The following is a 13,787-nucleotide window of genomic DNA, read 5'->3' as shown; positions in this document are numbered from 1 at the left end:
TACCTATGAGTGAAATATCTACACCAGCTTGGGTAAAACTGTATTTCAGTGCATTATTACACCACAGTTTGAAATAGTATTTAGCACTTTGAAGGAGACTTGCATTATTGAAAGTTGTGGTGCAGTCTCTCTTTGTTAAGTCTCCTGTCATTTCTTTAGTTGGCTTTAGTTTTGCATTTTCACTGATAAATGAAGATGAATCACTCCAATATGCTTTACATGAATCATCTAAGTTAGTTTCAAATCTCGTCTCTACATCGAAGGAGCAGGGGATGGTCACACAGGATCCTCTCAAAACATTTATATTCTCTGGCATATTGACGTGCACCTGAAACACAACACAAACTCCATCCACACTGGAGGTGGAGGAGGGAGCCTCAGTGAGTCTGACGTGCTCTGCTCCAGCTCCATGTTGGTCTCATCCTCCAGCTCTGACATGGAGCCCTAACCTGGGTCAGAGTCAAGAGACACTGCAGGAGAATCAGGACAAAACTAAAGTCAAGACCTCTGTTATGAGTTTCAATGCTTCTCACCTCCATCATGGAAATAAAATCTCCTGCACTGCTGTCTACCAGAAACAAGATGGTAGCCCTGATGTCACTGCTGAAACAAGTTTAACTCCTGATATTTCATGTGAGTTTATTTTTTCTCTTCTAAACTGAAATCGTAATGATTTACTTTTCTTGACTTGGATTAAATTACACAAAATGATTAGTCAGTTACAGTTATTTTATCAGTATGCCATAACAATGTCTGAGTTTTATAAAATATAATGAAAGCTTTTAAAGTTTGAATTTAATGATTATTTAATGATTTATGTCTTTTTTGTTAGCTCTGCTTTTTAGCTTTAGGATGTCTTCAAAACTGACAATAAAACAAAACTACATTTAGTGAGTCATGTTGGACAGTTGTTTTTATTTTAAACAGCAGTTTTTCATTTACATCCTATGATAACATTTTCTCACATTATCATATTTCTAAATTAACACATGAGCTTGTCAGAGCTTTCAGATTCACTCTAAAGGTCGAACAAGAAAGTAGAATTGCAGAAACGTTTTACTTTTGACATTTGGCTTTCTGGTCTGTAATAGGATGATCTATTAATAGTTCCGTTAAAATGCAAAAGGAGCTGTGATGTGTGATTTACATAATATTACATTTAACAAATTATCATTGTACTGATTTTTAGATTCACCCAAAGATGTACAAATTTCAGTCAGTCCCTCTTGTCCAGAACAGCAATATGACTCTGACGTGCAGCAGTAAAGCCAACCCAGCAGTAGAAAACTACACCTGGTACAGAGCTGATGGAGACCAGGAGACTTTTATTAGGACAGGAATCAGCTTAAATATTAAAGTGTCCAGAGACAAAAGAAGATTTTTCTGCAAAGCTGAAACTGAGATCGGGGTTGGACGTTCTAACCTGACTCACCTTGATGTTCAGTGTATGTATCACACAATTAAAATATTTTAAGGTTTAAGCATAACTTGAGCAGCTATAATATATGCATGGTATCATTATTCATTGCAGATTGTGAAACACAGTGTGGATTTTACAGTGGAGTCCTTCCTTGGGTCCTTGCTGGTGTGTTTTTCAGTGTCACCGTGATCTGTGCAGCTTTCCTTTGGTATGTTTTAAAACTGGTTGTTGATTAAAACTAAAAGTCCCGCGGATGTTTCCATAAAATATTTTTCAATAAATGTTTTGTATTCTTCTAGCAAAGTACAAAAGAATGTGAAGCCACAAGAAGAGGACAGAACTTACATGTCACTGAATCGTAGAAATGTCGGCTCTTCAGAGTATGATGCCATTAACACAACTCCAAAGTGACCTTCACTGATCCTTCAGGATATATCTAATTTTGTTTTATTTTGTGTTTCCAGAGAAATAATTCTCAGTCACACTTCTCTTTATTAAATGCATTTAATAGCCACTGAGCGCTTATTCATCAGTTTTTTAAAGGGTGCTGGAGTTGCTCAGTTTAGTGGGATTGAGCAAATCCAGCAGAAAATGCTTCCTAAAGCTTTGATACTGACTATAATCCTGTTTGTTGATAATGTAAATTTATATTAAACTTAACAGGTTATAGTGTTTTTCTTTGGGTTTTTTTTTAATTTTTTTTATATATGTTCATTTTGCATTTGATGTGAAAAAGCTGGGGCAGGGACATGATTATCAGTAGGTCACATAAGCTTTTAACGGCACTGTTTAGAAAATAGAGACATTAGTGATCTACACGGCTGCTCTTTTCTACGTTTACGAGAAAGATCTTGAATAGTTAGGATGCCTTGTCAGACCAGCCACATATTAGTTTCCTGTAAATTTGCCCTGTTATCAGTATTTATGTTTCTCACACATGAATGTTTGATTAGTTCCTCCTCAACCAAGTTTATTGCACTAAATGTTTAGAGTAAGATGTCCTGTCACCCGAATGCCATTCATGCACAACTGAACCTTGTACCACCAATATTACCACAGCAAATGAATAAATTGAACAGCTCAACAGTTTTTATTTTATACCATGTTAAATGTTTTCCATGGGTAACCATGCATAGTAGTATGTTTAGTAGATGTATTATTAATTATATATATCGACAGAATAAAAGAGGAAATAAAACTTTTAGCTGGTGTGTGTTTGTGTGTGAATTCTACTGAAAAAGTTCTTATTTCCCCTTCTAGATATTGTAATGCCTGAAATCGTCAGAATGCATTAAACAGTTTTTAATATGGACACTAGTTGCTGTCACACTGTCTCTTTTGCAACTAAGGTTTCAACTTCCTGCTCTGATATCTGCCCCTCCTCCACCTCCTCCCCTGACAGCTGTAAGACTGACTCTCCTTCCACAGTGTGGAGTAAAATCCTTTCTGCCAAAACCTACCCTCTGCTTCCTGAAGTACGGACAACTGGTGAAAATATGAGGTCTCATATTTTCAAATATGAAGTTTCAACAGAGTGAGCAACAGAGTGATAATATCTGAAAAAAAAGATCAGTTACGTCTTGTGGCCATAAAATGTGGAAGCTGCAATTTCATAATTTTTAAAGAAAGTCCACATCCTCTGTTAGCCCCTGCAAATGTAGCCTTAGAAGAAATCCCATGATGTCCCTTTGACAGTACAGCAGCAGTCACATAGATTGCATAAACGGTGCTCGGCGTGGAGGCCTCAGGCTCATGTCCCGACAGAGAACAAAAATTAATTGCTGGATCTTACAGATTGAATCTCCACTATGAGACTACATCCACAGATAAAGACAAAACCTTGACTGATGAAGCGTAGCGAGGGAAATATGTACCTAACCAAAGTCTACTTGCACATGAATTGACAACCTGATGAATACTTTCATGAGAAAGTTGCAGTTTCATTCAGCTTCATCCTTATTCAGATGCTAAAAGTGAAGATCTTGGTTAGGATCAATTTTCATTTGTAAATAAACGTTCTCAGTGTTGATACAGATACAGATCCTCCCTCGGTGACGATCACCTGTCCATCGCCCTTTTCATTTCCACCTCAGATACTGAACTTGACTTTAAAGCACTTGTTAAAGCCCAAAAAAGATGACACAGGAAAACAGAGCTGAATAACTGAAGATGAAGTAATCAATATACAAGCAAACTACTAGGCTGCAAGCATAAAAAGAAAATAGATGAAGAAGTGCTATTGCAGCTGTTTCAGACTGAAACAGTCCTGCCATGGTCATCCTGCATCACAGCATCAGTCTGTAGTTATCACTGCAGGTGATGATCTCCAGAGTGAATCAAAAGTTGTAACTTCTCCATCTGTGGCTGTAGTTCAGGAGGTAGCATAGGTCGTCTACTAATCGGAAGTTTGTGGTTGCAGACTGGCTGATCCAGGCTGCATGTAGACTTGGGCAAGATCCTAACCCTGAGGTGCTCTCCGATACATTCATCAGGATGTGAATATAAGATAGAAAGCACTTGTGCAAAAAAAGTATATAAAAATCTCTTTGTATGAATGGGTGAATGAGGCCACCTGTATAAAGCTCTTGGAGTGCTCAGAGTGCAAAAGTGCCGGATGAAAACCAGTCATTTTACCATCTTCTTTGTCTAATCCTCTTGAGTGACGTGGTCTGTGTGTGAATCCTTTTGGAGCAGCCACAGTTGCTACAGGTGTCCTGAATTGATTGGTGGGTTTTCTCTTCTGCTGAGAGCCTTCTGCTGATAACATGTGAGAGAAGAGCAGGTGTGAGAAAACAGAATCCATAAATCATGACAATAGTTTGATTTTTGCTGTGATAATGACATTTAGATGATTACATTGTCTGTCATTAAAAGTGGGTGTAGCAGGAAGCCTGGATGTCAGATGTCCTGATGGAGACAGACTGTCACACCCGACTGGGTCACTGAAAGCTGTAATGCTCAGAGAGTGATCTGCTCAGCTCTTTCATCCATTTATTAATATAATCACTGATGTTGTATTTCATAGACACAAACTCAACAGAAGCAGCTCAGCCTGTCTCAGGCAGTGTTGAAGTTCACCTTTATCACAGACACAGCATCATCTCCATCATCACCATACAGATGATGTAATGACCTCTTAGCAGCTTAGTGCATGTTATTTGATTCACATTAATAGAGAGGAATAAACGCTTTTATGAGTTGTATCATCCTCTCATCATCTCATACATCGTTTCAATCATTTTCAGGCTCTAAACATATAAACTAACAGTGGGAGAAGTCACCAGAGTCGTTTACACAAATAAAACAGCTGTAAACAGCATTAATGCTACCCGGTTAACACAGCACACTGACCAACATTGTACATGATGAGTTACAAGCAGTAAAGTGAATAACTCAGACGAGAGTTACTCACTTTACTAACCCAAATACAAGTTATTAATGTGGAGTGATTGCAAATGTTTACAGCAGTTTCTATGTTGCAGAGATCGTGGAAAGAAAAAAGGTGACAGTCACTTCTGGTCATGTTCACACTCACTGTGTCTTTTGTGTTAGTTCCTCATTTTACATCTTTTTTGAACACTTCTTTAAAAACCTCACATCCAAAGAGCTGACTGCTCGACAAACATCATGAAATATTGTAAGTTATCACATTTTCACTATGATACGAATATCAAGGTTTTAGGAAAATATGATGTGATTTTCTGTAGTTCTTTGATTCACAGATATTTAGATGAATTGTCATATTTTTGACGTTTGTAGAAATATGAATCCAAAGAAAATTAAAAACTTTATGAGACTATTAAGACATGAATTCACGGTCTTTAGTAGAATTTTTCAGAAATCAGAAACATAAATTGTGTTTAATTGTTGAAGAATATTTTTAATAAATTGTATAACTGCTTTAGACTTACACCTTCCTCTTTCTTCTCTTTCATCATTTAATGTTTAAACTTTGAGAAATCAACACTGTATGTATATACTCTAATCTTTGTAAGGCTGAACATTTATGTATCTATATTTTTCAAAGTGACAATAACTAGCAGTAGTAATTTGGACCTTACATGACATCTTAACAGCTTTTCCTTGGTTAACAAATAATCATGTAAACTGTTTCCTGTGTAAACTTCAGACTCCCTTAAACTTCACTCTCTTGCAACAAAGATGGCTGGAACTCTGACTTTTCTTCTCGTTTGTTCTCTGCTGCAGGGTGAGTGAAAGAAACTTGACATGTGCATTACATAAAGATGATTAAAGTTGATAATAATAATAATACACTATTGTTAATTTAAATCATTTACTTAAATTATCTGACATCACTATTCAAGATGAATGTGCAGTAAAGTACCAAGGCTTTTTATTGATGAGATATTTAACAGTAAAAGTGTTTTGTATTAGTATCTGAATTCAATACTGAGTCGTTGTAACACGATAAATATGAAGGAAGAGATAAAACTGTTTGGGTTTTTGTTGTTATTGTTGTTGTTTTTTATCGTGTTGTGTTTCAGGTGCGCTGTGCGGAACGTTCAACGTCAATATACCACAGAAGATAAATGTTTTGAGAGGATCCTGTGTGAACATCCCCTGCTCCTTCGATGTAGACAACACGCATGATAAGAACTTAGATAATTCATGTAAAGCATATTGGAGTGATTCATCTTCATTTACCAGTGAAAATGCAAAACTAAAGCCAACTAAAGAAATGACAGGAGACTTAACAAAGAAAGACTGCACCACAACTTTCAATAATGCAAGTCTTCTTCAAAGTGCTAAATACTATTTCAGACTGGAGTGTAATAATCCACTGAAATTCACTTTTACCCAAGCTGGTGTAGATATTTCACTCATAGGTAAGATTTTTTTTTTCATCCATTTACTGACAATTCATGAACAAATTACACTTGTGGAACTGCTTTGAGCTTGCTCTGAATTCACTGGATTTTACTCAGCATATAAAAACTGAAACTGCTGCTCATTGACTGACCAGAATATCTTCCCAACAGATGATCCTCCCTCACCGACTCTGACTCCATCCACACTGGAGGTGGAGGAGGGAGCCTCAGTGAGTCTGACGTGCTCTGCTCCAGCTCCATGTTGGTCTCATCCTCCAGCTCTGACATGGAGCCCTAACCTGGGTCAGAGTCAGGAGACACTGCAGGAGAATCAGGACAAAACTAAAGTCAGGACCTCTGTTATGAATTTCAATGCTTCTCACCTCCATCATGGAAATAAAATCTCCTGCACTGCTGTCTACCAGAAACAAGATGGTATCCCTGATGTCACTGCTGAAACAAGTTTAACTCCTGATATTTCATGTGAGTTTATTTTTTCTCTTCTAAACTGAAATTACAATAATATACTTTCTTGACTTGGTTTAAATTAGACATAAAATGGTCAGTCAATTACAGTGATGTTATGAGTATGCCATAACAACGTCTTTGGGTTTTATAAAATATAATGAAGACTTTAAAAGTTTGAATTTAATTTCATACTTTAATTTCATACATGCAGACTGTACACTGATGTGTGATCGTCTTAACGATGTACGTTTTTCTTTTGTTAGCTTTGTATTTTACTTTAGGATGTCTTCAAAACTAACAACAAAACCACGTTTAGTGAGTCATGTTCCACAGTGGTTTTTTATTTAAACAGCAGCTTTTCATTTACATCCTATTATAACATTATAGTGTTTCTAATTTAACACATGAGCTTGTCGGAACTTTCAGATTCACTCTAAAGCTCGAACAAGAAAGTAGAATTGCAGTTTTATTTTAGACATTTGGCTTTGTGGTCTGTAATAAGTTCTATTAATAGTTCAGCTAAAGCGCAAAATGACCTTTGATGTTTGATTTACGTAATATTACATTTAACACATTATCATAATACTCATTTTTAGATTCACCCAAAGATGTACAAATTTCCATCAGTCCTTCTGCTCCAATATTAGAAAACCAAAAAGTGACTCTGACGTGCAGCAGTAATGCCAACCCAGCAGTAGAAAACTACACCTGGTACAGAGCTGATGGAGACCAGGAGACTTTTATTGGGACTGGAAGCTCTTTTAATGTTACCGTTTCAAAAGTCAAAAGTACATTTTTCTGCAAGGCTACAAATGAACTTGGATTTAAACGATCAAGCAACCTACAAATAAATGTTCAATGTATGTATTAATTAAATTAATTTTCCATATTTACTCTTTACATATCCCAACTAGAATTCTATTAATGGGATTGAAGGATGTACAATACATGAATTATTGTAATGAAACTAAAGCATTAACTGATCTTTGGGGTGGAGTTAAATAATGAGACTGACAATAATCACATTACAAGTAGTTAATTTAATTTAAGTATTGGTTATTAAAATTAGGGATTTCTGACAGCCACATTATTAGGCACATAGTAAGAAGAACTAAAAAAAATTCAAACTTTCTTCAGATAGCTCTAAATCTTTCATCAATAAATCAGTTAAAGTTAAAGACAGAAGAAAAGGTTATTTCATTTGACATGAACAGAGTCTTCAGAAAGAAAAGCCAAGAAAAACAACTTGTCATTTTTACTCTTCAGTTTCTGCTTAAGATGAAACCTTTATATTGGTGTGGTTTGCTCTCTGCTAATATTTAAAGATACAATTTTGTGTTATGCATTCAAGAGTATTTAATATTATTTAAAAAAAAAAAACATTTGAAGCACTACTGTATTACAAATATTTACACTTATTCTGTAAATAAAACTGTCCTAACATTTCAGTCTGCATGTTTCTGTGCTCATTTTTTCAGATTCACCTAAAAACGTTACTGTTTCAGTCAGTCCTTCTGGTCCAGTACCAGAGAACCGCAACGTGACTCTAACCTGCAGCAGTAATGCCAACCCAGCAGTAGAAAACTACACCTGGTACAGTGCAGATGGAAACCAGGAGACTTTTATTGGGACAGGAATGGATTTATCTATTAAAGTCTCCAAAGACAGACGGATATTGTTTTGCAAAGCTGGAAATGAGATTGGAGTTGGACGTTCCAGCAGCATTCAAATTGAAGTTCAATGTAAATATCACATTTTACATCTCTTTAACATTTTCTCTATCCACATCTAATTTGCATGTACATTTGTATAATATTACGATTCAACAACAAAAAAGAAAAGAGAAAGAGGCAGACTAATTCAATGACAAAAATGACCTTTGTTTAGCCAGAGCAGGAGACAATATAAACAGAGTACAATGCCAAGAATCCAGCAAATGAGGAAAAATGGGTATATCTTAAAAACTGGCACAAGCACATCTGGACCAGACAGGACCAGACTGCAGCAAAGGAGAAAGCATTATATGCACAAAGGGTAATCAGTTAATGAAACACAGGAGGGTCACAAGAGGCTCCCACAAAAAGTCAAGACAATTAATGAAGAAGAGACAAGTAAACTTAAGAGCACTACACAATTACAAAAAAAAAGTTAGGAACCATATAAAATACAAAAAGGGAAAATCAGACACAAAACTGAAGAAAGGAAATACAGAGAAGGAAAACAGAGAAATACTGAGCGAAATAAAAAAACTCTAATACAAATAGAAACTGCAACTAAGAGAACTAAATACATGAAGATGAAGATGTGATAAAGTAACTACTAGCCAAACAGATAATGTTAACCATATATAAGAATTTAAAGTCCATAAACTCAAAACTGTGTGTGTGAAACCAAAGACCATAGCAGATCTGATACCAACAAGCAGCAATGTCACTCTGACATTCTGCAGTAATGCCAGCTGAGCAGTAAGAAAGTATTTGTGATGCAGCGCTAAAGATAACTGTGAAAACTGATGGGGAACAAACACATTTTATGAATCAAAGATTTAAAGTTAACAGTCTGTTTAGCTCAAGTCTGAAAATTATGTCAAAGTCAGTAAAATTTAAAGCATCCTATGTTCAAAAAGGATTTCGCTTCATATTGATAACTATGATCAGTGCTTGTTTTTGGTAATTTCTGTAAAATGTATTCAACATGATTGTGACTAACTGCTCTCTCTCTCTTCAATGATAGACCCTCCACAGATCCTGTTCTCGTCACACTGCACCTCAACAGAAAGTCAGCTCAACTGTTCCTGTGAGACTCTGGGAAACCCGTCCCCCAATATACAGTGGTATTTGAATGGACTAACTGTCAATCACTCTAAATGCGAAATATTCAATGAGACTCTGAACAGGACAATTCTGAGGAGCTTCTTCACTCTGAATCAGCCTCATAAGAAGAATCATCTCACCTTGATTTGTCGCACCGTCAACTCTCTGGGCTCGGCCAGTCAACAATTTTGTGTCAGCAGCCAACAAGTTTCCACAGAACATCAACGTATGTCTTTTGTACATTTGCAAATATTATTGCTTAAGTTGTATGTGTACTAAAGTGGAGACCAAGGATGTTTAAAACCTTAGCCAGTGATACAGTGTACTCTACAGAGCCCACTAACAGATAATGTTAGGATTACATCTATGCTCCTCTGGGATTCACTTGCAATCAATTTCTTTGCAAGAAGTTTTAGATACCCTCTAATCCATATAAAGAATGAATCGGTTACTTCAGTCCAGTTATAATAGACACACTAGGAGTTTCATAAAATGTATGTTGTGAGTTCAAACAAACCTTATTTTTTAAAGACAACACGATTAATATACAGGTCTTTTTCTTTTTCTTTTTTTAAATTCAGTTCTGTATCCAGCGATAATATCCACTCTTGGAGTGCTACTGTTAGCACTGTTACTATGTGTGTTTTTTATCAGGTAAGTAAACAACATGAGACTTTTTCAGAAAACCTTCACACTTTACTGTAACAGTAAACTCTATTTGTCCTGATTCTATTTGACTAAATGCTGATAATTACTTTGTTTATTTGGGTCTTCGTTTGTTAAAAAAACACTTTTGCAGCTGATTTAATACTCAACATTGGTAACACTATTGATTAAATGTAATATCAATCAAATCTGTTCATCGACAGTCCATTTGACATGCTACTGGTGGTTAATATTTGCATGTATTCATTTTCAAGACGTCTGTTTACATTGTCTGTCAACATTCAGTAATGCATGTACAACTGCATTATTGCTTGCTAGTAGACAATTAATCTATTCATGCTGTGAACTAAAATGTAAATAGTGGCAAAACTACGATGTATGAATTGTATGCATATATGCTTGATATTCTACTTCATTTTTTAGGGCTCAGAAGAGTCCCTGTAAAAATAAAGGTCACTTAACAGACGAAAACAACACAGTTGCAACAAGTCAGCCTCTAACTGAAGAAGGAAATGAGGTGCTTAAAGTTCCTTTTAACAGTGTTGACCAATGCTGATACTTTTGTAACTATACAGCAAGAAGTAGATTATCTTTACCACTGATATTTTCTATGTAATTGTAGGAACCAAACACAGCAGAAGAGTGCATTTATGCAAACGCTGATGGGCTGAGAGGGGCAGAAAATTTTCACCCTGCAAACATCGCTGGACCAAGCAGCACTAACTTTCCAAACTCTGGGCCAAACCATGCAGAAGGAGGATGCAAAAAATCAGACAAGAAAGAGGACGAGTGCGAACTGATTTACTCTGATGTGAACTGGAAAATGAAAAGCAAGAAAAAGAAGGGTGAAAAGTCTTTGGACATGAATCCATCTGCCAGATCTTATTTGGAAGAGGAGAAGTGCATGGTGAGGGGAGTTAACAGAAAGTCTGTGAGCAATGCAGTAGAAATGGGAGGCCTGTATGCTCAAGTGGAGCCTAGAAATATGAGGAAGGAAGTGGGGTGTGAATATGCGCAAGTCAAATTTAAAGAACAAAGCGCTATGCAAAAATAGATAAATAGTGCTGTGAAAAAATATTTACCCCATATTTCCTGATGTCTTGCTTTGTGCAAAATTAAACTAATCTTAATATTTGGAAAAAATAACTCAAGTAAATTCAAAATTCACTTAAAAAAAAAAAGTCCAAATCTATTAAAAAATTTTGATTATCTGAAACATTTTAATGTGACAAATATGGAAGGAAATAAGAAATCAGACAAATACTTTTCATAACATATTGCAACCTTTTGCATTGTTGAGCTTACTACAAAACAAATAAATAGCTGGTCTGTTCTCTGGGTGTGTCCTTGACACATGTAGTCACTATGTGGCCATTGAGCAATACAATTACAATCCCTTCATTCAGGCTTCTCTGGCACAGTATCTCAGACACTGCCTGATATTTTCTTAAACTTGGTAACTACCAGGTGGCTACAACCGGTCCAAGGAGACCTGTTAGAGAAGCTAGGAGAAGCTCTGGACATGATTCAGCACACAAATGGCCTGAGGATAAAAACTCCTCTTGAGCCTCTCGGTTTTTGTTCGGAACCTTCTGCCCGATTTCAGAAGCTGGAAGAGTTTGTTGCTGGGATGGGAATGGGTCCTTCAAAATCTGAGTTATTCTAGTCCAGCATCTCCTGATGTAAATGTCCTGTAGGGAAGGGAGAGCAGTCCTGCAGCAGTGTTCTGCCGTACGGATACTCTCTGAAGTGCTTTTTTAGCCTTGACACAGCTGTTTCCATACCAGGATGTGATGTTCTGTGTGAGGATGCTCTTCTCACACAGAACCTGTGTGAGGATTTTCTATACAGTGCCTGTATAGAAAATCCTGAGGATCTTTGGAGAGACCCTGAACTTCCTCAGTTGTCGTATGTGGTACAGGTGCTGCCTAGCCTTTTGGTCTGGACCTGAATGTGGGCAGACCATGCCAGGTCTGAGGAGATGTGGACACTAAGGTACTTGAAGAACTGCACCCTCTCCACTAGAGCTCCATTAATGATAATGGGCTTGTGGTCTCTGTGCTGACTCCTTCTGAAGTCCACCACCAGCTCCTTGGTCTTGCCGACGTTCAGCTGGAGGTGGTTGTTCTAGCACCACGATGCCAGATTCTTCACTTCATCAATGTAGGCCGCCTCATCGTTATTGGAGATGGTGCCCAACACCACTGTGTCGTCAGCAAACTTCACAATGGTATTGGCCACACAGTCTGAAGTGTAGAGGGAGTAGAGCAGTTGCGAGAGGACACATCCCTGTGGCGCTCCTGTGCTGATGGTGAGGCTGTCGGAGATGCACCTACCCACCCTCACCACCTGAGTTCTGCCATTGAGGAAGTCCAACACCCATGCACATAGACGGCTGTTGAGTCCCAGATCCCTCAGCTTTGTGAACAATCTACCGGGCAATATTGTGTTGAACGCTGAGCTGTAATTAAAAAAATGGCATTCACACATAGTTAGCCTGTTTCTTGTCCACGTGGCTAAGGGTGGTGTGCAGGATGTCTGCGATGGCGTTCTCCGTGGATCTGTTGAGTCGGTAGGCAAACTGGAGCGGACCTGTGGTGTCTGGGATTGAAGAGGAGATGGTTTTCTTCAACAGCCTCTCGAACACCTTCATAACCATCGAGGTCAGTGCAACTGGCCGGTAGTCATTCAGATGATGGTAGCAGACGGCCGGTGATGCCGTCTGGTCCCGCCGCTTTCCTTGTGCTCACTCTCCTCAGCGCTGTTCGGATGTCGTGCTCTGCGATGCTGATCGCCGGTCCCTCTCTGATGACGTCACTGTCCTCAGTTGTCAGGCAGTTGTTAGAATTAGCCGCCTGGCTAACCTCGAAACGGGCGTAGAACTGGTACAGCTCATTGGAGAATGCAGAGTCGGCATTGGTCGGCGCAGTGTCCCTGGCTTTGTAATCCATGATTGTGCGTAGTACGTGCCAAATGCTCCATGTGTCGCCCCGGCTGAAGTGAGACTCCACTCGCTCCCGATATCGGCATTTGGCATCCCTCACCGCGCATCACACGCCGTATGAGGCCGCTTTCATCACAACATCACAACATACATCTGAATCTTATTGTTTAGTTGTTTTGTTTGTTTGTTTGTTTTATTAACATGCAATTGCAGGAAAAGTGTTGTTAACTGTTCTGATAATTAGTTGTTGTATTGTGTACCCAGTCACAAACTATGTCTATATAGAGGTGATATTAATATATTTATAGTATCATGATATGCAGTCACAGTCAGTTGTGCTTAATTTAATTTTCTATCTTGTTGTGGGCTATAAATATAATGAATGATACTTAAACATAAATACAAGTGATTCTGTTTTTTGTTTTGTTTTTTCAATATATTATTTTGTCAAACATTTTTTGGAAGTTAAGCACCAGTGTTGGACAAGTTACTTGAAAAAAGTAATCAGTAAGTAATTACTGATTACTTCCCCCAAAAGGTAATCCCGTTATTTTACTGATTACTTATTTTCAAAAGTAATGAATTACTTAGTTACTTAGTTACTTTTTTACAACATGATTTACAACCTGAATAGGTAATAAAGTGAT

The 13,787-nt window shown here is 37.5% G+C and overlaps 1 protein-coding gene across 3 annotated transcripts; it reads left to right on the top strand.

Annotated features, from left to right (window-relative positions):
- The first annotated feature begins 5,556 nt into the window (after positions 1–5,556).
- LOC146659490 (myelin-associated glycoprotein-like) lies at positions 5,557–11,418 on the top strand. 3 transcript variants are annotated; one of them, XM_085423574.1, is made up of 9 exons: positions 5,557–5,627; positions 5,926–6,267; positions 6,421–6,732; positions 7,314–7,577; positions 8,196–8,459; positions 9,451–9,756; positions 10,112–10,184; positions 10,620–10,713; positions 10,819–11,418. In XM_085423574.1, the coding sequence occupies exons 1-9, from the start codon at positions 5,582–5,584 to the stop codon at positions 11,248–11,250; spliced, it is 2,133 nt and encodes a 710-aa protein (XP_085279700.1). In that variant the 5' UTR covers positions 5,557–5,581; the 3' UTR covers positions 11,251–11,418. The 3 variants fall into 3 exon arrangements, with proteins under 3 accessions (XP_085279700.1, XP_085279702.1, XP_085279701.1); XM_085423576.1 differs by lacking the exon at positions 7,314–7,577; XM_085423575.1 differs by lacking the exon at positions 7,314–7,577 and having other exon boundaries at positions 10,082–10,184.
- The last annotated feature ends 2,369 nt before the right edge of the window (positions 11,419–13,787 follow it).

Source organism: Rhamphochromis longiceps, linkage group LG11, assembly GCF_057381845.1.
Source record: "Rhamphochromis longiceps isolate RC_006_pf linkage group LG11, R_longiceps_female_GT1.1, whole genome shotgun sequence".
In the NCBI taxonomy this organism is placed as follows: Eukaryota; Metazoa; Chordata; class Actinopteri; order Cichliformes; family Cichlidae; genus Rhamphochromis; species Rhamphochromis longiceps.
This window is presented reverse-complemented; position numbering and strand designations above follow the sequence as displayed.